This window comes from Stenella coeruleoalba, assembly GCF_951394435.1.
Source record: "Stenella coeruleoalba genome assembly, chromosome: 2".
Lineage (NCBI taxonomy): Eukaryota > Metazoa > Chordata > Mammalia > Artiodactyla > Delphinidae > Stenella > Stenella coeruleoalba.
In genome coordinates this window covers 42,272,109-42,297,425 of record NC_137147.1, presented here as the reverse complement: position 1 = coordinate 42,297,425, position 25,317 = coordinate 42,272,109, and the positions used below count along the sequence as shown (strand labels likewise).

Here is a 25,317-nt window from a genome sequence, read left to right as displayed (position 1 = left end):
AAAACATATATCAGATAAATCTAAAACTAAGCTTCTCAGCTATTAGAAAAGAAAAGCAATTGATTTTCATAAAACTATACAAAGGAGTAATAAATAATCTAGGTTCAGCTGTAGGGGCACTTCGTAACTGCACCACTGAGGCATGATTAGCCTCTGGGGGGAAAAATGGCTGGCACATTTTACTTTGACAAGATAACAAATTTATTTTCAGCAAAGACTGAATACCTTATTACTGTAAACCTCGATACTGGTACCTAGGAAAGAAAATTACAAACGTTTTAAAGAATAAAGTTTTGGTTTAGAGATTACAAATAATATTGGGTTGGCCAAAGAAGTTTGTTCGGATTCTTCCATAACATCTCTTCTATTCCACATTATTGTACAGTATCCAATTTTCATTGCCCATCACAATTTGTTTTTAAAAACGGAATGTTTTCGTTACGTAAGTAGAGAATCGCAGTGCAGAAATATGGTCAAGGTTTCTTTCGCTTAACATGGAACCCAAACATCAAAGCGATTAACATAACCAAGCTGGTGCGAATGATTTTCAACACCTGATTTGGAGATTTTGAGTGTGTCGGCTTATCTCCTGCGTGGTATAACGTTGATTGTTCTGAAATTTACGTCTCGATCTGACTGCTATCAACTTGAACTGGTCTCCCCGACCATGGAGCATCGTCCAGTCAGAAATCTCTACCACAAAACTTTGCAAACCACTTTTGACACGTTCAGTCACGGCACCTTTTCCATACACTGCACGAATGTTTTGCCTTTTCAGTTGTGTTTTAACCTTTCTTGAATAAAGCATAATATGCTGCTGTTTTTTTCCTTCCATCTTCAATATTAAAATGGCTACACAAAAATTCACCAATTTTGATGCTTTTTTTAAAAAAGGACGCTGATATGACAGCTATCACAATACAATCTAACAAAATTGTTTCAAATGAAGTTAAAGACAACTAAGCACTACTAAAGCCATCTTATGGAAGAAACCGAATACATTCAGATAAAAAAGCACTTATCTGATAAGACTATCCCTTTGCTTTCATTTCTATCATTCTCAAAGGAACCTGAAAAATAAATGAGAAAAATAAAGTTGTAGGTCCTCAATATGTTTAACTGATTGAAACATTAAAATACTCTTCAAATTAAGATTTGAAAAGCAAATTAAGGTTACAAATTAATATCTCGTTAAAAAAATCTATCAAAATGCTACTAAGAAATCAGAAGAAATCCACAAATGAAAAAAATGAAGTCTTAATGTAAAACAATTCTAATGCTGTTCCTCACCTTGGAAATGAAACCCAGGCGGAACCTTTTACTTTCCTGCGCTCTACCACATCCATATTGTATTTACTGTGCCTAGGCTACCTCTTAACTGGTCTTTCTGAAGGACTCCCACCACCTACAAAAGCAAGCCTTCTGAAATGATTGACATATTTCTCCCTCTCAAAGCCCTTTACACGTTTCCCTCTTAATAGTTTTCAAACTATTTTTTTTTAAAAGGAACTCCGAAATATGAAATAAGAGTGCAGCCTACTCTTAACCCCAACCAAGTAGAAGCTTTTGTTCCACCATTGACCATGTGTATATATCTATTACAGTGTTTACTATAGTAAAATTTACTATAATTATATAAATGTATTCCTCCTCCCCCACCGTCCCTTGGGAGTTGTTCAAGAAATCATCTTTGTATCTCTACTGGTGAGCACACAGTATGTAATCAAATGCTAAAGGTATGTATTTTTAAAACTAAAATAACTCATACTAGTTAACTACAGGGTGAGATATTCAATATATTTAAAAACACTGGTTCACTACTGTATTGATCAGAGGCTTCTAAATTAAGACAAACGTGGTTTAAACGATTTGAACAGATCTGGAAAACCTAAGCTCAGGAAACATAAACTTTGGGGGAATCAATTCTTTTATACCATCATGATAATGGGATTTTTCTTGTTAAAAAAAGTTGGGGCTGCTTCTCTGTCACCATTGTAACCACAATTTCAGAATAAGAAAACCAGCATCATAATTAAAACCAGGATAGTGGTTTATAAGCTAACGTAGGTTTCATACTGGCTTTGTCACTTAATAATTGTGTCACCTTGGGCAAGTTACTTATTCCCTCGTCTATAAAATGAGGATTATGTACCACTTTTAAAATGACATCAAAAACAGGAATACTTAGATATAAATTTAAATTTGTACAAGATTTTGTGTTGAAAATTATAAAATGTTGGTGAGAAAGTGAACTATATAAACAAACTGATCAGAAGACTCAGTATTGTCAGTTCTCCTTAAACTGATTTATAGATTCAATGTAAAACCCAATCAAATTTGCAAGAGGGTTTTTTTTTGGGGGGGGGAGGGGTGTGTTTGTGGAAAGAAATCAACAAGCTTATTTCTAAAATTTATTTGGGAAAAGAAATTAGAATAGCCAAAACAATTTCAAAAGAGAAAAAGTTACAAGGCCTATGCCATCTGATTTCAAGACTTACTATAAAATTAATGTAATATTATTAATGGAAAAGAATAGAGTCTAGAAATAGAAATATATGGTTAATTGACAAAGGTGCAAAGGCAAATCAATGCACAAAGATAGTGTTTTTCCACAAATGGTGCTTGAACAACTGGACACCAAACACCAAACCATACCTTGTACCATATACAAAAATTAACTCAAAGTGATAAGTCAAAATGTACCTCAGGGCTTCCCTGGTGGCGCAGTGGTTGAGAGTCTGCCTGCCGATGCAGGGGACACGGGTTCGTGCCCTGGTCCAGAAAGATCCTACATGCCGCGGAGCAGCTGGGCCCGTGAGCCATGGCTGCTGAGCCTGCGCGGAGCCTGTGCTCCGCAACGGGAGAGGCCACAACAGTGAGAGGCCCGTGTACCGCCAAAAAAAAACCAAAAAAATAATGTACCTCAAAGTCTAAAACTTCTGGATGAAAACAGAAAACCTTTGTGACCCTGGTTTAAAAAAGAGCTCTCAGATACTACACCAAAAGCATGATACATAAATGAAAAAAACTGACAGTGAATTTCACCAAAATTAAAAGCTTCTGCTCTCCTTTAAGAGAATGAAAAAAAACTCTAGACAAAATATTTGCAAATCACATATTTGACAAAGGATATTTGTCCAGAATGTATAAAGAACTCTCAAAATTCAACAACCCAATATTTAAAAATGGGCGAAAGACTCAGATAATTCATATTACAAATAAAACTAATGTTCCTTCTTTAACCATCCTAACCCTGCAAGAGGTAATCACCATATTATGTATATCCTTCCAGCCAATAAATATTAATTCTTTCAAAGAGTAAATGCTAGTGTAATTATAAAGATGTTGAAGAGCAAGGGTACTCACACACCTTGAGTCTGTGTTTGAAGTGTATGATTTGGAATTTGATTTTGATTTTTACTATGTGGAACCATGAAGTGGAATTTTAGGAAAAAGTCATTTAAATAAGTTGAACTATATGATCCATATGGGATTTATTAAAACTTTTTAATTTTTTTAGGAAAAGCCAATAGGCTTCAAGATATAATATGGTAGAATCTGACATATAAAGATGATAACCTACCTTTAATAGACCGATTGGTTTAAGAGTCAGCAGCAACCAAGTGATAGTAAAGATTCAATGCAAAAATTTAGATGTCTAAAATGGATCATACTGCCAGGAAAGATTAAAAAAAAATAATATGCAATTCTTTCCCCAGTGGGAAAAACAGACACATTTAAAAATCACTAGGAAAGTATATTAGAAATACATGGGGACTTCCCTGGTGGCACAGTGGTTAAGAATCTGCCTTTCAATGCAGGGGACGTGGGTTTGATCCCTGGTCAAGGAACTAGATCCCACATGCATGCTGCAACTAAGAGTTCACATGCCACAACTAAGGGGCCTGCTGGCCGCAACTAAGACCCGGCACAACCGAAATAATAAAATTTAAAAAAAATATTTCATATCCATTAAAAAAAAGAAATACATGTTCATGTATTATTAAGTATACATAGCCTGTATGTATATACTGACCATAAATGTGTACTCTGAGAAGGGGGGAGCAGGGGAGGACATAAATCCTGACAAGGAATTTTGGACAGTTCCCTGGATATCTGGTGCATTAGCTCTCCAATTCAGTGAACTGGATGAAAAACTAAGGATGACAATAATAGGAAAAAATCTGAGATGTCAATAATTGAAACAAAGTAAAAAAACTAATCCATATAAGAATATGAAGAACAGAATTTAGATGGGCGTGCACGTAAGTTGATAACTGTTTCTCCATCTTGTTCAGAGACCACCCGCATAAGAATTCTCCATGGATCTGAATTCACCAGATCTGAAGCGAGGCCCAGGAATCTGTATTTTGAACAAACAACTGATGTAATGCTTATGAATACACTAAAATTTGAGAATCACTGATTTGGACACAGCTTATTAAAATGAGAATACAGCAACAGAATGGTTATTAAAGGGTTTCAAGAAAAGAGATTTCTGATATATAGCAAAACGGAGGATGAAGCTGTAGGGCATGATGGGTACTTGGGAAAACTTTTTTCCATTGGATTTTTAAAGAAATACATGTCTCAGAAATAGAAGCACATAACTAGATGATAAAAAGAGAAGTATCTGATAGAAACTTTATAATAGATGGTTTCTAATACCTTATGATTCAGCATCAGTTCTCTCACCATTTCCAACATGAGGGTGGACAAAGAGCCAGGGAGCTGATAAAGAAGAAAATGCATATGAATTCAGAGATTAAAAAGCATCTTTTATATTTTACTGACAGGTCAAGAGAAAGAAAAATAGCTCCGACTTAAGACAGGCCAGGTCAATATGGCCAAAGAAAATTTTATATTAAGGGCTCAGTTCTGCCACTGCAAAAGAACCTTAACACAAGATTCCCTTACCAGCAATATCAAGGGATTCAGGTTTACACTGAAAGTATCTTCTACTGACACGTTCTACTAACACCTAATTCGAAGTTCATTTCATAGGATAAAAATAAGTGACAGATAATTCATTGTTTAGATAAATGTTGTATTTACTCACTATTTTACTAACAAAAGAGTAACATCATTTTACTGCAAACTTTCCCCCAAAGATATTCAATATTCACAAGGCAGCCCATTTCTATTCTAATCACCATTTGACCTTTCACCTGTCCCTACTGAAAATGGAGTAAATGTGGCTGAATGCAGTTCTTACATATTTCTAGAGGAAAGGTCTACTAGAAGTGAACAAAGATAACAACACTTCCTTCAGAGGCAATACAATGATTCATTCACAGACTGAAACACGTTTGACAGGGAAAGTCTAAAAGGCAAGCCACCAATGTTGGCAAGTCATACATTAGTAATTATTTCTGACAACTAAGTTTTTCCTTCCTTGTCGGCAACCCTGGCTTTCATGATATGAAGCCAAATGAAACTTTCTGACAGATGACTTCATGTGAAGACATGACGTGCCACCCCCATTCCTCAATCTAGATATTTGGACAGCTTCCAAAAAGAATTTCAGAAGAGATGCTTTAAACATGAAACTCAAGCTTGTCTACTCTAAATCCATTCTTTTCCCTACATGGAAATCTGACAAAACAGGAAGTACTTGGCAGGATGGAGAAGCAAGTCTTGCGGCTTAAGTATTTACTGGTAACAGACTAAGTTCTTCGTGACTGTGTAATAAAATGCAGAACTACAAATTTGAGAAGAAAACAGCAAAAACTTGCCTTGGTTACCAAGCTTCCCTTGGCAATTTAAAGGCCTTAAAAAGACAGTATATCACATGATACATAGAGGAATAAGAAACAGGAAGATGGCTTTTTTTTTTGTTATGGTACTTCATGTGAGAATCCCTCTCCCTACCCTGTCAGACCAAGATCTAAGCCACCAAAATTATACAAACACTGAAAGGAGTTTTGTGACTATATAAAAACTAAGAAACACAAAGATTCAAAACAAAACAAAACAAAGATTTCTGGTTTCATTTGAGAGAACATACTTGGGGAAAATCTTTGGTCTACGTTTGCCGAAGGATCTGAGTATAAATACAGTATCCTAACTACAAATAAATACAAATATAAATATACACCCTTAAATGGGCTGTTAGGATTAGCAGAATCAATAACACACTAGCAAACATACTAAGGAAAAAAGAATCCCTCCCCCATGACTCCTTCCAGCTGCCACCCCCAGCCCCAACTGAACTGTTGTTGAAACAACTAGAAGCATTTTCAGTTAACAGTTAGTTTGTATCTTCACTTTTAAGCTATCACACTTAAGGGTACAGCAGTATATCAAAGTGCCCAGTGAATGTTAAAAACTACCAAACAAATGTAAAGCACTGTTATCTAGTCCATTTGCCTACCCCTCAAAAGCAGGTTCAGACCCACAGTAAGTCATAAAATCAATTCGTGGGTCACAACAGATTTTATAAAAAAGTGCACTACAGGACAAAATACTGGAGGGCACTGTACTTTCGTCTGTGGTGTGTATGAGCAATACACACACATACACAGAATAGAAACTTCACTATAAAGAAATTAATCCACGACCTTCCTTAGCTATTATTTCAAATATCTGTTTTACTAGAACACTTGTTATATAAAACAGTGAGGTAGGTAAGGACATTAAAGCTTCTGTCAATTTGATAATAGCAGCAACTTCCTTAAGTGCTAAAATTATCAAGTCAGTGTCTGATACTTCTGATTTTCAGAAGTATCATTTAACCTTTCAGGGATACATAAATATTAGAAATATGCTTAGGAATTCTTATTAGAAAAATATGGTGCTGGATTAGAACCATTAAGTATTAAGAGCTGTAAATACCTAGCCCCATGTCCCTTATACTTTAAAAGCAAACACTCATGTAGAGTAATGTATCCCAACCAATGAGAACAGGCTTATGATCAGAACACAGAACACCTGGTCTTCAAATCCAGTGTTTCTACAGTAGGATACTTACTGAAATCAACATCCCATTGAACTATTGTAAAAATTCTGAGCATTTTCGAGCTAAGAGTACATAACTGCTGCTTTAGCTCTAAAAATGCCTACTATGAGCCTGATTTTTTAACTTATCTCCCCATTTCCCAACATTTCCATTTCTTCTAAATCTAGAGGCATAGACCCCGTCAATCTTACAGTAACTAAAGGTCAAGTAAGTGTCCTCATGAAATGTCTCACCCAGTTCCTATTTTCAGCCTACTCCTATTTTCATGCCTAGAGGCATTACGGTATTGTGAAAAGAAAAATGTATGTACAGAGTGAGATTATGGGTTCAATAACCAATCGAGCCACGTGGTTTGTAGATTCTGTTATTGGCAGATGTACCCTTAGTACTGGCCCAACTTTTCACAAATTTGGACCACTGAGGATGAGAAGATTGGTGGGCTGGCAGATCCGTGAAAAATCAGCTGTCAGAAGAAAAATCCCTCTGGTGGTTAATTAGACATACTAGCCTTTATAAAACAATAGGAAATCATTCTAATGAAAATTCCTGACCTGTGGATAGTCCCCAGAGTGATCTACCCCCACTACACATTCTGGAATCTGACCCAATTCCTAAACCTCAAGCGATCTCTCATTTTAAGCAACTCATCAGGCAAGATGTTCCTCTTGTACAAAAACTGACAAAGCACATTTTCACTGGCATGCATTTGTCCATTAAATGTCACCTTTTAGCTTGCTATACCTTTTATAAACTGTCACTCCACAAATGAGTGCGTACTAAGTGCCAAGGCCTGTGACAGGTTCTAAACCTACAAAAGTGAATAAGGTGCAGTTCTCTGTCTGTAAGATGTCATAACTTAGTGAAGGACATATTAGAGGACAAAAAGCTAAAATGCAATACAGAAAGTGGTAGAAATCACATAAAAGGAAATATATGAAATTCATACGGACAGATTATCTATAGTTGCAGAGGTATCAAGGAAAGCATCACTTAAATAGCAGCTTTTGAATATGTGGCAATAGGGCAACGATCCAGATGGTGGGAAAAATATGAATAAAAACAAAGAACTGGGAAAAATACAGAGCTTGTGCGGTGGAGCCATGATAGTTTTAGTGTGACTGCAGCAAATAATACCTGAAGAGAAGAAGTATGAAATAAGTTTGGAGAGAGGTCAATATGACCTTCAGGAAGGGAGAGGCAAAGAGTCTAGGTGCTTTATTTCTGTATATAAATATAACATTTCTTTAAAACTCTTGAATGACAGACATTATGAAACAGCACGATACATACTAACAACACCACATAATATCTGGAATCATTCTAAGCACTTTACGTATATTAATTCATTTAATACTAATCCTAACCAGGTCAGTTCTATTACTATCCCTATTTTACAGATGAGGCAGAGATTAAATCTGCCCTAAACCACCCATCCCCACAAAAAGCCTGGCCACACCCACACATTCTAAAGCTGAAGTATCTTCTTTGCTATCCCTGAATAATTCCCTGGATATTCACTAAACTGTAGTCATCATTTCATGATGTTAAGTCAAATCACTACGCGGTACACAAACTTATACACTACTATATGTTAATACCTCAATAAAACTGGAAGAAAAAAGAATGAAAAACTAACCTTTCTTTAACTTAGTTCAGGAATCATCTGGTTTTCCTGCATTTTACTTAATAATCCACTTTAACTTTTCAAGTTAAAACCAGAAATAAGAAAACCCTAATAAAAGCCCCAAAAAGTCTAATGGAAGAATAGAATTAAAAGTCAGAATACAAGGAACTCCCTGGCAGTCCAGTGGTTAGTACTCCACGCTTTCACTGCCAAGGGCCTGGGTTCGAGCCCTGGTCGGGGAACTAAGATCCCACGTGCCACGCCACGCAGCCACAAAAGTTGGAATACACAAAACAGTATACAGTCCAGCATATGCCTTAATCCAATTAGGGACCTTATAGGCATTTTCACAAAAGAAAGAACAGATGCTTACTGGACATTTCAAGCTCTAACTAGCATGTTTAAAACTGATTTCACTTTCCTTACCAACCAGCAGCCTTTCCTGACTTTCCAAACTGATTAATGGCACAATCTATTTCCCATTTTTTAAAATCTTGAGTTTTCTTTCTTTTTACCTCTATAATCAATTAGAAATCAAATGCTATCAACTCTTTTTTTCTCACAGTCTCTTGCTCACCTATCCTTCCTTACCCTCCCTCCAGGCCCTACTCACTCTAGTTTCACCTCATGCTGACATCACTGCAAGAGTATCTTAATTGTCTCCCCACCTCCAATTCCTGTGTCACTTCTTCAGTCATACTGGACACTATTTCCAAGTAATCGTTCAGGAATACATTTTGTCTATTCAAAAACCCTCAACACAAATAATGAAAATCAAAAGGGAAGTCTTTATGGAAAAATATCTGTAGCAAATTACTACTAAATATTATATAATAAGCTCAAAAAATTAAGGAATATCAAAACTCTAATATATAAATGGACAAAAGTCTTGAATAGACAACTTGTCTACTACTAAGAATCAGTAACTGAAATTATGGAAAGAGGTCCCACTTCACAAAAATATTACAGAGAAAAAGAGAGCTCAACATATTTTGTACCTAGTAACTTAGCAAAAGTTATAATTACAGGCTACCCAATGTTGGTAACTAAACTCACAGGGAAGGTAGTGTAAATTATAACTCTTTTGGAAAACAACATGGCAACATTTCAAAGAGTCATAAAAATGTTCATACAATGACCATTTAAATCAATCCTAAAAGAACAGTGCAAAAAAACAGAAAATACTGTATGTACATAGATGATAATTACAGCACAATATTTAAGAACTAGAAAGAAACCTAAATGGTCCAGCAATAGGAAAATAAAGTCAGAGATAACAGAGTTTGATGGAATATTTTCAGACATTAAAATTACTGTGGAGGACTTCCCTGGTGGCGCAGTGGTTAAGAATCCGCCTGCCGATGCAGGGAACATGGGTTCAAGCTCTGGGCTGGGAAGATCTCACATGCCGTGGAGCAACTAAGCCCGTGCGCCACAACTGCGGAGCCTGCGCTCTAGAGCCCACGAGCCACAACTACTGAAGCCCACGTGCCTAGAGCCCATGCTCCGCAACAAGAAAAGCCACTGCAATGAGAAGCCCGTGCACCACAACACTGAGTAGCCCCCGCTCGCCGCAACTAGAGAGCCCACGTACAGCAATGAAGACCGAATGCAGCCAAAAATAAATAAATTAATTAAAAAAAAATTACTGTGGAGACCATGCAGTCACATTGAATGCCTATTACAACGTTAAGTAACAAAGAAAAATAAAAATTTCTCTGAGTCTAAAGAAAGAATATGCATACAGACAAGGAAAAAGAAAATTTTAAAAATCCAATGGTAGGGTGGGATTAGAAGTAAGTTTTTGTTTGTTTGTTTAATTCCATTTTGATTTGTAAAATTTGAAAACAAAACAAAAAATAACCTTCATTTTTTGCTCATATCCCACCTTTCAAGGCCCTCTGGAAGTTCCCAAACCTATAAAAGACAAGCACTCTACATAATTCTGATGTGCAGCTAATTCTAGAAACCTCGACAAGCTGGCTTCACACAACTTTCCCAATGTAATCTTTAATCAGTCATCCTCTCCAAACTGGTTCACTTACTGTCCCAAACATAGCTTTTCTTATATATTGGGTTGGCCAAGAAGTTCCTTCAGTTTTAAGTAACTATAAAAGACACATTTTTCATTTTCACCAAGAATTTTATTGAATAATGTATTCACTAACCGAACAAACTTTTTGGCCAACCCAAATAACTGCATCCTTGCTCACAAGCTACATCCACTTAGAATGACTTCCTTTCTTCTAATTTTACATATTACGTATCATTAACCTTGAAAAGCCTTCAATGATGGCTAAATTTCTTTCTGTTCTGTATTATAAAACAATTTGTTTTTTAAAACAATTAGATCCAATTGTACACTGAACTTTGACAAATCTATTTTTCTCGTGTGCCATGATTTAAATCTTTAAAAAGTTAAACCAATCTAAATTGATGGAATCTTTTGAAATAACTATATTAACACCCACATGTTTAATTATGGTTTTCTTTTTATTGACAGTAAGCTTCTGAGGACAGATCCTAGTAGGAATGCCACTAGGTAATCTACCAAATCCTAAAATAATGCTCTTGTTTGCATTATATATGAAGGAAAACCAGTTATCTATGACTCCATGTGGCCATAAAATAAGCAGTGACATCTACTAGGGCAAAAGACCATACAGAGATTACAAAGGTTGCTTTGGTTGCAAATAAGCAAATTTAGTAACTTTCCAAAAAATAACAAAACCATTAGGAAAGCAGCTACATTCAACACAACAATCTGTTCTGCTTTTCAACATACACAGACAGTTACAGGAATAACTGTACAGTGGAACAAATTCTATCATTTTTAAAAAGAGATATACATGTAAAGGCAACATGGCCCATCTCGATTACTAAAGAATAGTTAAGTAAAACTGCATACCAGAATTACAATTTCAACAGAGAGCAGATCCAAGTCATTTAAAAACTGGAACACTTTCCTTCATTATTCCACAAAGCGAGGCTTCCTCTAGAAGACAAAGACTTTTTAAAGTTTTGAGTATGTTATATAGCCCACACACTCAGAACAGACTGTTTTGCTTCACTTCTAAACACTTTTCCTGATGAGATCTTTATATGTCAAGTATTTTACCATGGGTTAAAGAAAAAAAAAATCATGAAAATGTTCACAGTGTTCTGTGATTAAAAATCCAGAAATGGGAACCATATGAATGGGTAAAAAAAAAATTCATAGGGATGTTCTAATTTCGAGATTTCAGTCTAAGATACCATGATGGGAAGCTAACTTCATGCCCTCATTTGAATTCTTGACCAAATAAATAAAACATTCTGCTTTCAAAATAGCTTTTTTTCATAAAAACATTATTAAAAATTTGACCATTTTGATTTTGTAGAAACATTATTCTACTAGTTTGGGCTCATTAAAATAGGTTACAAAAATCAATTTTATCAAAATTAATTTTCATTCATTTATTCCTAAGAGATGATTTGAGTGTTCAATTAATATTCATCTATAGTTGCCTTCCGCTAAGGTATCATAAAATCTTTAAAAAAAAAAAAAAGAATTGAGGAAAAAAGTCAAGAATAACTATTCTCAATGAGTTCTCTAAACCTACATTATTATTAGCAATTAGAAATCAAATCAGTTCTGGGACTTCCCTGGTGGAGCAGTTGTTGAAGAGTCTGCCTGCCAAGGCAGGGGACACGGGTTCAATCCCTGGTCTGAGGGGATCCCACACGCTGTGAAGCAACTGAGCCCGTGTTCCACAACTACTGAGTCTGTGCTCTGGAGCCCTCGTGCTACCACTACTGAAGCCCTTGAGCATAGAGCCCACGCTCCGCAACAAGAGAAGCCACCGCAATGAGAAGCCCGCGCACTGCAATGAAGAGTGGCCCCTGCTCGCCGCAACTAGAAAGCCTGCGTGCAGCAACGAAGACCCAATGCAGCCAAAATAAAAAAAAAAAAAGTTTGCTCCCTTCAAAAAAAAAAAGAAAGAAATCAACTCAGTATTAAATCAAGTATTTGGAACATTAAAAAAAATTTCAAAGTTAAGACAGCATTTGTGGAATATCATGAATTTTCAGAAGAGAACTGCTGTTAAAGAAAACATGTTAGCTTACTTCACATATTTTGTATATGAAAGTACATAACGATTCATAAGAAACAGTGACAGAGCACATACCATGTATCAGGTAAGGAAACATAAGAGTGATTAAAACAGCAATTGCAACCCTCTGGGAGTAAAGTCTCCCAGAGACTTTACTCTGGGACTGAGTAAAGTTTGGGGAAGAGCCAAACAAATGCAAAGTAAATGTGATGAGAGAGGCATGTAAAGGGTCCTATGACAGTACAAAAGCACCTTGAGAATGCGCAGAAAGATGGAAAACTTTAAGCCAGCCTACAAGGAAACAATAGTTAAACTCAACTAACTCTACCATAAAAAACAATTTGTTTTTAGTATCCTCTAAGTGTCACTTCTGCATAGCAAAATGTTTCACTGTACAAACGCCTAACTATTCTAGAGCAAAAAATAAATTAATTTTAAGAAATTACTCTTAAGGTCCAAAAAATTCTCAAGTTTATTTTACTATATGTGTGACTTGAAAGACTGATAATTTTACCTAAATAAACAGAGACCCAGGAGAAAAAGCTCAAAAATAAAGCTAAATTAAATTTTTAAAATGGGGATTGGGGAGGAGGAGAGTAATAAAAGGAAAAAGGATAACAAAAAAAGAGCAAAAGCTTTCTGATGAAGCATGGTATAATCTCTTTGGCCTTGTATTTCCACTTATAGAAATTTATTCTAGAGAAATAATCAGGCATGTGAGGGAATATCAAGATGCCTAGAAATTTTAGGCATAGATGTCAGTTCTCAGAGAAAATCTTTTGTAAAACATGCACAAGGATATTCAGACATATTACTGCCATTATAAAAATTAAGAGATCTGGTTACATAAAATACAGTACATCTATCCTACAGGACACTATGCAGCCATGAAAAACATGCAGCATGTTCCCAATATTTTCCAAAAAGGAAAAAAACCTGAGTGACAAAATGAGCATGACTAGAATGATCTCTATTTTGTAAAACAAAACCAGCGAAAGAGAAACCCCTCTGAATAACACATAGGTACAGTACAAACTGCAATCACCTTTTGGTGGTGGTGATACAAGAGATTTTGTTTTCTTCTTTTGGCTTTTTGGTAATTTCCAAATGCCCACTGACATACATTATTTGGATCAGATAATAACCGTTTTAAGTCAGGTAGTGGAATTATAGGTGATTACCCACCCGCTCCGACCCGGGAAGTTAAGTAGTATTTACATGTCCTATAATTTCCTTAAGAAAAAAAATTGCTTAACTTCTAAACTCTTACTGAAATATCTTTTCTACATGCCAAATTTTTAAATATTGAGTAAAAAATCATGAAAATGTCCACATTATTCCTTGATAAAAATATTAAGTACTTAAAAATCTAGAAATGGGTAAACAAATTCTTAAGTATGTCCTAATTTTGAGACTTCATTCTAAAGTATCATATCAGGAAGCTAATCACAGACTCATTTGAACCCTTGACCAAACAAAGACTTTTCAACTACCATTCTTCCATGTTGCTATTTATGGCTCTACTTACTGGTCTCCCTAATTCTAAAGATTTTTACAGACATTAGAACTCACCTCAGTAATACTTCCGGATGTTTGTCACTTAACTGTCCTTTTCTTCAGACCAACTGCCAAAAAAAACCCCAACAAATCATTAAATCACTCGATCATTTTCTAGTCTGGAGCCCCACCAATACAGCAATAGGGTTCAAAACAGAAGTATTATGAGGATAATTTTAAGCAGCTATTCAGATCAGTGTGACTAGGTCACTCAGCAGAAATACTAACATGCCTTTCATTTTCTTAACAATTCTGAAAAAATCACTGTTACGAATGAAAAATCGATGCAGCCTTAGTTAACATGTCCTCTTAACGAGTAAGTTTAGTCAACGTGGATTACCATCGATATTTTACATTTTTTTAATTATTTCATGCTTTAAAACAACTTGCCAATCAATACTCTATTTCCACCATTTCAAATGTGGTTTTGTTTTCTTTAACAGAACACAAGATCGTGCTAATGGAACGAGATCAATGGCTACCCTGAACAAAATCCTATCGGGGAGGCCCTTGTATTTTTATCTAAGGTGTGTCCCGTCCCTGCAAAACCACTGCTCGCTCCTTTCAAAAAGCAGCCTAAGCCTCGTGCAGCATGGCACAGCTACTTGTCTAAGGCCAGAGCGGCAGCGTCTGTGCTAGCTAGGGAATTCCTCAGCACCCCAAGCCCAGCGTTTCCTTCATTTTCCTCACTGCTTAAACGCGTGACCAGCACGCGGAAACCCCTCCCCACGCAGGACCGGTTTGCCTCAGAACCCTGCCCTCCCTGTCTTAACTAAGGAGGAGCACACAGCCGGTGGCCTTGGTCCCAGAACGTGACAAGCTGCCGAAATCCACTTCCAAAGGGAGGAAGCACTGCTCTGAGAGGAGCGGCATCCCGAACATCTCTCACACTCCCGAGAGGAGTCCAAAGGATCAGCCCGGAGAAAAGAGACGTGCACGTCCCCTCCGCCTCTTTCTCTAGGGCCGCGAGAGAAGCCTCGCCCCCTCTCAGCCCGCCCCCAGCTCCCCACCCAGCCGCAGGGAGAACTTACTCTGCTATGGCTGCCGAGCGGCCCCCTCACTTCCGGTGCCGGTGCCGCTAGAGCTGCGCCATCCCCCAGTCCACCGGACAACTACCGCTTCCAACTGACCTTTCTGACAGATCGCTACTCTTCCGATCTTCACTAGGTGCTGTCCTGGAGGGAACGGTGGATGGTTGCCACAGTTAAATGAATCCACGGGATAAAGATTCCGCTCTCGTCTCGCCAGAAACATAAAATACGGTAGACCTGCAGCCACCGCTGCCCAGACAAAATGGCGCCGAGAAACTGGTTCAGCGCAGGCGCTTTGGAAAGACCCTGCCCCGCCCCCGTGCAAGTCCTGGCCACAGCTCCGGGTTCGGTTTCCATGGGACACCCCACCGCCAATCCTCGTGCCGAACTGCTCTTCCTGACCCCTCAATTGACCAATCAGTGCTCAGTTAAGTACATCCGGAGTCGTCTTTACCAATCATTTTTCAGGACTTGCTTACTCAATACCTGATTCTCCAGTAACGTTAGTCTTCGGAGGCAGCCAATCATAAGTGGCAGATGTCCTACCTGCTGTTTTTCGCACCAATCCGTGAAGTTTCAGAGCTACATCCAATGAGGACGGCAGGTAGCGAGCTCCAATCCGAAACTCTTCGGCGTCATGAGCAGCCAATAGGAGTTCGTGTAGAAGCGAGTCTGCTCAACAGCTTGTTATTTGGTGGATTGTGGCAGTAAATCGGGCGAGTGGGGAACGGGGCGCAGGAACTGCCGCCGCGGCCGGGAGTGGTGCTGCCCGGACTGGGGCCCACGGGGGTCAGTGGGGCGGAGGACTCGGGGGCTGACAGCGCGCACTTCACCGGCAGTTGGTAGGTGGGGAGAAGAGAAGCGGGGGATACTGAATGGAAGAAGCGGCACTAGCAGCTGGTGCTGCTGCCTGGGGTCCCGGTGCAGTTGGAAGCTTTGGAGGTGGGGAGGGGGATGCTTGGCAAGCGGGGTGGCGAGCGCAGGGGAAGGGGCAAGTCGTGGAGCAGCGGCAGCAACTGCGGGAACAGCCGCCGCAGCTGCCTCGTCGGCCGCTTCCCCGGGTTCCCCGGGAAAATGGCTGTGGGCTGGCCGCGCCGCTAAGTTTGCTTCCGCGAGGCGAGGAGCGGGCTGCTTGGGGCAGCCGGCCCCCAACTCCCCAGTGCGTCCTCCCCCGTGGAGTCCGTGGTTGGACCCGAGGGACTGGGGGCTGGTACTGCTCTGGGTTGTACAAAAAGTTGAGGCGGGCGCGGGGAGGAGGCGGCGGCTGCCGCTGTGCGGCTCCCCTCCCCTCCCACACCCTGTCCGGGCCACCTCCCCTCCTTCTCTCCGCCCCCCCAGCCTTCTTCCCCTCGCGGGTCTTCCCTCCCTCGCGCGCCTCGGGGCTGAAGGCCACGGCCCCTGCCCCTTCGGGTGAAGAAGTGCTTCTCCTTTCTGATATGGTGCAGAGGAAAGGAAGGAGAGCAATGGCGCCGTGACACTCCGCTGCCGCCACCGCGGGCCCGGGGCGGGCGGAGGGGGCCGATCGGCGGAGGCGGGGCGCGGGCCGAAGTCGGGGTATCCGGGGGGCGGCTGAGCTCGGCGACCGCGCCTGTGGGGGGCCCGGGGAAGCCCAAACGGCGCCCTGCCCTTCTCCAGAGCGACCCGTCCTGGGGCTCTGAGTTGAGCATTCCGGGTCAAAGTGGCGAGCGAGGCGGGGGCGCGGTGGGCCGCTGGCGAACTCCGCGGCGGAACCCACTGCCCTTTGGCGCCCGTGGGGTTCTTGCCACCCCCTCGGCTCCTGCGTCCTGGCTGCCCTCGGAGGGGATCTTATCCCTTCCCTGGTGAGGGTTCTGCCCCTCCCCGCTGGCATTTGTTTACTTTCTTTCCCTGGGTCGCTCCCCTCGTTGACTGATTCTGTGCCTGTCTTTCCCCTCCCCTTGGTTCCAGCGACGGAGAAGATAGCTCGTTGAGCTGGAACCCCACAGATCACCAGTGAAAATGAAGGTAAGTAGAGTCGACGCTGCTCGGAACCTCGTGCCCTGGACACTGACTGTCGTGAGGCCAGTGCTATGGAATGTCATTTTTTGGCTACTCAAAATTGATTCGTCTGCTGAGCAGCGCTTTCTGAAAATGAGGACGTGTTGAATGGGTGAGAGATGATCATTGTGTCTAAATGCGGTCAGTTGGGCCCCTCTCCGAAGCAGTTAGCACTTTGGAAAGGCTGCTGCAGCCTTTCCATTGTTGTCCATTGGGCTAGTATTTTTAAACACTTCCTGTGTTGGCAGCGACCTTTGCAGAAGTAAAGCTTTTGTCCTGCTTTGGTTCTTTGGGGGATTTTTTGATTTTTTTTTTTTTTCCTTCTCCAGTGCCAATGCGATTTTCTAAGGAAGGAATGTGTGGATTGTGTAAGGGAGATACCATTTCTTCTGGGGATAAAGTGAAATTTTGTGGGTAAAATATTTGAAGGTGAACTAAAACTAAGTATTATTATATATTATTATTATAACTAATAATACTTAATTTTAGTTCAGTAAATATTTTAAATGTATATCCAACCTAAAAAAAATTCTTCTGAAGACAACAAATATTGCAAACATCGTATGTGATGTTTAAAGGGAAAGGAAGGTATAACATCCTGCAGTTCCGTGGCATTGAATGTTTCAGGTCAGATATTTATTTGCAAAAAGTATTTCTTTTCAATTTGCGTTATTCGTAAATGCACTAACTTTAAACTTGATTCCTTACTCATTTACTCTTTCAGTGTATTAAGCTCTGAAATACAGGATTTTCCCAAACTTCCTCTTGCTTTCTTATCTCCTTGAAATGACAGTGTACCTTCTTTAATGTTAGTTGGGAAAACTTAATGAAAAATCATTTTCTACTTGAAAGTATTTCTCTAAAGTGTACACTGTCACCTTTGCACTTAGCATTGTTGAGTTGAGCTTTTATGAATACACTTAACTTTTGGAAAATATTCTTAAAATGACAGATTGAGATAGCAGTCATTCTGTTACTGTCAAGATTAAAATGAATGGTGGAGTGAAATTTCTCACATCTTTCCATGTATCATTCTGATCACGGACATTTGCTAAAAGTAGGTATTTCTTTGTGAAACTTTTTTTTTTTAAATATACCAAGAAGATTAATATTGATAAACTAGGTACAGCTACCCTCAGTTCACATCTCTGCATTCATCAGTTAATTTAGATTTAAAGCTTTAAAATGCAGCTTTTAGCCAATGATTTTTCTAAATGCTCTCCTTATCAAAAGGCTTCATTTATTGTCTGTACAGTTATTATGTATCCAAAAACAGTTGCCTTTATGTAGCTATATTAATAAACATTTGGGCTTCCCTGGTGGTGCAGTGGTTGAGAGTCCGCCTGCCAATGCAGGGGACGCGGGTTCATGCCCTGGTCTGGGAGAAGATCCCACATGCCGCGGAGCGGCTGGGCCTGTGAGCCATGGCCGCTGGGCCTGCGTGTCCAGAGCCTGTGCTCCGCAACGGGAGAGGCCAGAACAGTGAGAGGCCCGCGTACCGCAAACAAAACAAAACAAAACACATTTAATTATGTATTTGTTAGTGTTAATTTTAATAGCAATATTTCTTTTAATTTGAAAACAAAATTTCAAGAGGCCATAACTGACTAACTTAAAGTTTTATGAGACACTTAAAATAAATATACCTTTTCTGGATTTTTAAATTTTTTCATTTCTTAAATATATTATAAAATTGTTGAATCATTTTGTATCTGAATGAAAAAACATTATATTTCCTACTGATACTTTCTAGTTACAATTTAAATTGTTTTATGTTTTCGCGATATAGTTTATAAAGTAAAGGATTGCTAATAAAGTGCTTTAGGGATATTTTTCAAATTATCAATGATACTAATAAGCAAATAATGTTAATGTTCTTATTACTTGAAATACAGAACCTTTTGATGGGACTTGGGGTTGGAGTAGGGGAAAATAGTAGTGACATTCATATTGTATGTTCCTTTCATCAGGCGGCGGATGAGCCTGCCTACCTGACAGTGGGAACTGATGTCAGTGCCAAGTACCGAGGTGCCTTCTGTGAGGCAAAAATTAAGACTGTGAAAAGGCTGGTAAAAGTTAAGGTAATTTTTTTTTTAATGGAACAGCTTTATTAACTCGATTGAAGAGAGTTAGGGATGGAATTCGGAGACTACAAATCAACATTTTATTTACTGAACTATTACTTCACTTCGGGAATCATTACTATGTGAAAGCACTGTTATATACAAAACTATAGGAAAAGCACATTAAGAATTGGGAAATAAAGAACTCAAGATGAGAAATTATTCCAAGTGCTTCCATGAAATACCATACTCATGATACTTCCCATCATTTGGATCTTTCCTGTTTGCGGTAGCATGCTTACTTAGGCTATAATCTATTTTCTCTCCTTTCATATTATTCAGGTAGCGATGATTTCAAGTGATTAGAAAAAACAATAGATTACTAAAAACAAAACAGTGGGAATTATCATTTCAAGACAGCGATAAAAATGACTTAAGAATTTTATCCTAAGATAATTTTAAGATGCTTTTGTGACCATAAAAAAAGTTATTGATTGCTGTACAATATTTGGAAGTACAGAAAAGTACTGAAGGATTAAAAGCCATAGTTGACCTCAGAAATCCTACTATTATCATTTTGTGTTTACTCCTAGTAATTTTTCTATATAAATGCTTTTAATAATCTTAGTTACTTAGACTACAAAGGTAATCCATGCTTATTATAAACTTTTTAACATTGTGGAACTGTATAATGAAGTTCATGGAGGTCCTCTGTAATATTACTCCAAAGAGCCTTTATGTGTTCTACCAAATTTTGTGCTGTGCCTTTCAGTAACAGTGTTGATGTTATTATTATCATTGGATCATTCTGTACTTTCAGTTTTGCAATTTGCTTTTCACTTACATATGTGATCCTTTCCTACAAAAATTAAGCACCCTGGAAGGAGGAAATGTTTGCTTTGTTCTGTTCACAATACCTAGAGCAGTGCCTTATAAACAGGGGGCGCTCAGAATGTGTTGAATGAATAAGTGAACAGTGGACCCAGGACCAGCAGCATCAGTCTCACCTGAGAACTGGTTTAAAATGCAAATTCTCAGGCCCCCACCCCAGACAAACTGAGTCAGAAACACTGAGGATGGGGTCCTATGATTGTGTTATAACAAGCCCTTCAAGTGTTTCTGATGCATGTTGAAGTTTGAGAACCATTAAACTAGAGGAGTGTGATTTGTGTGGTAGACAAATAGATTTATCTATGATTATTATAAACTTTCTGTTTAAATTTCCATCTGCTGGTGAAACTTTTCTTCGAGTATTCTTAGGATATCATTTGACATTCATTTCTTCCTTGTTTCATATAGCCTTTTTACTATGTCAGCTATACAGGATTTCCTTACTAAATATTTACTTGGAATTCTTTGAGAATTTTAACTTTTTGTTAGTATTGTGGCTCTTTGTAGATTAATTTATTTAATTTAAAATCAATACAGTGATTGTCTGGGGAGGTCTTATACATAAATTACCTAGAATTTGAAGTTTCCCCTTATTTGGGTACATGCTTCCTTTCCGTCTCCCTCTCCCATTCTCCCTCTCTCTTAATAGAGCAGGTTACCTTATATATGTGGGAGGATCTGTAGTAGAAGGGAGCACTTATTTGTGACTGAATTGCATATCAGATTATTATTTAGGTTTACTTTATAAAGGACCAGAAGACTTCTGGTTTTAATTTGTTTACCTTGCATGTAGGCAATAAAGTTTGATGCTGTTTTTTTTTAAATATACTTGGCGACGGAACCTTTATGACTAGTTGATAAAAAGCAATGAAGGCCATTTTAAGGTTTTACAATAATCACTACAGATTATAAACCTTCTATAGTCAATTCAGCAAACATTTATTAAGTGCCTGTGATATGTATTGACACTTGCTAACTGCTGGAGATATAGTGAGAAGGAGGACTCCAGCCCTCAAGGAGCTCACAGTTAGTGAGAGGGACAATAAATGTAAATACAATGGAATAAGTATTATACCAGAGGTAACTCCAGGATGCTAAGAAAGTATAAAGACATTTTTGTTACAGTATTACCATAAATGTACTGTTTTAAAAGTAACATGCAAACTATTGTGCAAAAATGTTTTTTAGGTACTCCTGAAACAGGATAATACTACACAATTGGTGCAAGATGACCAAGTAAAAGGTCCTTTAAGAGTACGTATTTTGTACAGTTTACAATCTGAAATGATGAATCGTAAATTCATACAGTGATTTATTGGATTTTATATTTGTAGATACACTTTTAAAATGTTAAAAAATGTTAATCAGAAAACAAAATTACAAATAAGGTGTTGTAGAGTTAGTATAAATTACAATATTACAATGGCTGTATCCTTAGTTAAAGAATGTTAAACATCTTACAGAAGGATAATTTAATATATGTGGACATGAGTTTCAGCTACCTTTTGTTTTGAATTCTTGGACTGAATACTACATTTTGTTTTTCATATTGTTGCCACAGGTGTTTAGCTTGATAAGTGTAATATACCAGTATCATAAGTCTGAATCTTCTGTTTTTCTAACTTACCAAGTAAACTATGTTGACTTAATAGTTCAATTTAATGAATACCTACATTATGTTTTCCATCCATTTCTGGCCATTTGTTTATGTTATAAATCTTCATTATGTCAGAGTACCACTTCGGTTAATATCTGATATACAAAGGTCTGGAAGCTGAAAGAAGGTCAACTGGTCCATCCCTCTCTCTCCAGGTGAACCTTTATCTAAAAGGTCCCTTAAATACAAATGCTGAATCCAATATTCAATATTTACATGAAAGAAAATTGAAGCTGTTTTTGCTGTCCTATGGTGTTTTGGTTCTTACATTCCACAATTTTCTTGAAGGCAGTATCATGTAGTAAAAAAAAGCTCTGAAATGAGACTTAAAAGACTGGGTTCTCATCCTGGACTCTTTGCAAATTATTCTGTCTTCCTAAACCACAATTTCCAACACGTAAAATAGGGGTAATAATAGCTATCTTACTTAAGCCTAAGCATTTTGAGACTTGAATTGCATGGTAAATGTATGAACACTATAAATGATAAAGATCTAAGCCAATGTAAGGTATAATTACCATAAATAGATATATTTTTTTAACCCAGGTCATATAGTTGGTACGAGTGATTTGGTTTGTTTGTTTAAATTTGGTGATGAAATTTCGATTTTTTGTTTTAGGTTGGAGCCATTGTTGAAACAAGGACATCTGATGGATCCTTTCAGGAAGCTGTTATCAGCAAGTTGACAGATGCTAGTTGGTATACTGTGGGTAGGTAGTTAGGTAATTTAATATAGAGGATTTAATTTGCGGGTTTCATATCTATCTCTCTGTTTTGTAAATTCATTGAATCATTACCTTGGCAGAGAAATATGTATTCTTTCCTGTCAATTTACTTGATATAGACAGCTAAAATTTTAATGACACCCTGATGGTAAAAAAAAAAACCAATTATCTCTTTATAGTAACTTGGCCACTTATGGCTATTTCATCCAAGAATGTACTTCTTTTTTAGGTTATCTTGATATTTCCCTTCAAGAAAGTTAAATTATATGGTTATTTTTCTTGCGTTAGAAAAGTCAATACAACTTAGTATTGTAAGTCATCAGACTTTTAAACTTTTTCTGGAATTACAATTAAAATTGCATAGTTGCAGTCTTTTTTTGTATTGCTGCCTATTCTATATAAGGGTGCTATAGATATTACCACAGAATTTACAGACTAAAAAAATTTGGGCCAGAGTAGATTCAAGCCTAGGTGATCATAGCTTAATTTTTGATTTTCAGTGCAGTCAGGACTCTCTTAGTAACACCTTTCACGAAAGATACATATGCTGCTAATGTGAATTCATTCTTAACATTTCATGCATAAGCTTATACTGGCTTTAAAAAACTTTACTGTAGTGAGTAGCAACAAGTGTCACAGTGCATGTAAATGAAAACCTAAATGTAGTACCTATATTGTTGCTGTCATTATGTTGATGAGAATAGCAATAATTAAGATTTCCAAGTCTCCTCTCATTACTTTCAGACTACACAGTCCTGTGGGTAACATCCAATCGTTGGCTTTACACTGAACATCTATAGCATTATTTGGTTTTTACATTTATGTCTTGGTATAAAAGATATAATTATAGTGTTGTGGTTTCCTTGCAGAAGGTAAAGAAATGACCCTTTAGGTTTATTTTTAGTTTACTTGATTTGTTGCTTTGGGTAAACATCATTCATCTGTAGTTGATGCTCAAAGCTGTGAAGAACACGCTTTGGTTGAAAATTGTACTTCCTGTGTCTTACTCTGTGGCTTCTATTAGTAGTAGCAATGTGCTGTATGTACCTAATATTTTCTAACCATTTTTATTCTTAGACCTCCTACAAGTTGGTGTTGGTTCACAATAGTGCTATTATTCTGAACTATACATATATATATATATATATATATATATATTTTTTTTTTTTTTTTTTTTTGGCGGTACGCGGGCCTCTCACTGTTGTGGTCTCTCCCGTTGCGGAGCACAGGCTCGGGACGCGCAGGCTCAGCGGCCATGGCTCACGGGCCCAGCCACTCCGCGGCATGTGGGATCTTCCCAGACCGGGGCACGAACCCCTGTCCCCTGCATCGGCAGGCGGACTCTCAACCACTGCGCCACCAGGGAAGCCCTGAACTATATATTTTTAGGAGGCTTAATTGTAACTGTTGATAGTTGTTAGAGATTTAAAAACTAAGCTTAAACTTAACTGTTAGATTTTAAGTGGATACAATTTTGCTGTATTAAACAAAGCAGTGGTAAAAATTACAGGAGTTGATGTGTGCAGACTCATGGGAAATAATATGATGCATGTTTGAATACTAACATGCATCCTGTTTGGTGTCCAATATCAAGGTTACATTCACAATACTTGTGAAGTTTTCCTGATGTAATGCTTACACTTCTGCCGCAGCAATACTTTTCAGGTTTTCACATTTTGGATTTTCTGCACCCCAGAATAATCCTTCATTTATGAATAGCAATCTCTGTCCTTTACCTGAATGGCACTTTAGTATTGATGAAAACTAGTTGCTACTTAGCATTCTTTGTGGTGATTTTCTTTGATAGACAATAACAGAAGAAATTGTATAATTCTTGTTCTCAAAGAGCTTAGAATCTTAATTGCATATGGTTCATATATTAAGCATTAATGTACATAAGAATCACTTGGTGCTCATTTGAAAAAAAAAGGATTTGAGGACCCCAAATCTCTCTAATTTAGTAGGTCTGGGATGGCAACCCAAGAATCTGTTTTATAAGCACATTGGCTGAATCTAATGCAGTTAGTACACACTTAGAAAAACAGACCACATTTGTAGAAACAGAGACCAATTAGGGGAGAAGAATCCAAAATACTTAAAATTTTTGCATCTGTGTAATGAGAGACAGTGACCAAAAAATTTTAAGATGTTAAGAGGCACTATTCTCTTAAGTATTAAGAGTATTAAGTATTAAGAGGCACTATTCTCGTAAGTATTAAGAGAATTAAGTATATTCTCTTATTCTCTTTATAGCACTCTGCTATAAAGAATGTTTAGGTGTTGAAGGATGTAGGCCACATAAAGAATGATCCTTATTAAAAGATGGCAAAATAAAATGTGTGATCTCTCACAGGTCGCGAACTTTCTATAATTTTCTTTAATTGAGTGACGACTTAATTGCTCTTTTCTGGATTTTTTCTTGATTTCTAATTCCTAGCAAAGTGTTATATAGGTAGAATCAGAAAGTATTCAAAGTATTGTTAATGGTCTTGATGTTTTTTGATTTTAAAAGAACTTGAAATTATGTCAGGCTCTTAAAAATGAAACAAAAGGGGATACCATACTGCTGATTTGGATTAAATAGGAGTTATAATTATCAGTGATCAAAAGTTATCTGAGAAACTGTTATTAACTCCTTATATAATATAGGTATTAATTTTTCATATTATAGCTGAATGATCAATTTTGAAAAAGATTATGG

General features: G+C 37.8%; 1 protein-coding gene and 1 long non-coding RNA gene across 3 annotated transcripts in view; one reads left to right on the top strand and one right to left on the bottom strand.

The window, feature by feature from the left end:
- Positions 1 to 932: 932 nt before the first annotated feature.
- Positions 933 to 15,591, bottom strand: LOC307182849. Its single transcript, XR_013827276.1, has 4 exons — positions 15,364 to 15,591; positions 14,249 to 14,301; positions 4,669 to 4,731; positions 933 to 1,070 (listed from the first exon to the last, which is right to left on the bottom strand). It is a non-coding gene; the product is annotated as an uncharacterized lncRNA (long non-coding RNA).
- Positions 15,592 to 15,970: 379 nt separating this feature from the next.
- ARID4A (AT-rich interaction domain 4A) overlaps positions 15,971 to 25,317 on the top strand; it is a 59,244-nt gene continuing 49,897 nt past the window's right edge. The window contains exons 1-5 of one of the 2 annotated variants that reach the window (XM_079912900.1): positions 15,971 to 16,106; positions 17,191 to 17,247; positions 19,251 to 19,361; positions 21,423 to 21,488; positions 22,511 to 22,601. In XM_079912900.1, coding sequence (XP_079769026.1) covers positions 17,242 to 17,247; positions 19,251 to 19,361; positions 21,423 to 21,488; positions 22,511 to 22,601 — 274 coding nt within the window. In that variant the 5' untranslated portion in view covers positions 15,971 to 16,106; positions 17,191 to 17,241. Of the gene's footprint in view, positions 16,107 to 17,190; positions 17,248 to 18,928; positions 19,362 to 21,422; positions 21,489 to 22,510; positions 22,602 to 25,317 lie in introns of those variants that run through there. The other variant, XM_079912899.1, reaches the window with a different exon arrangement.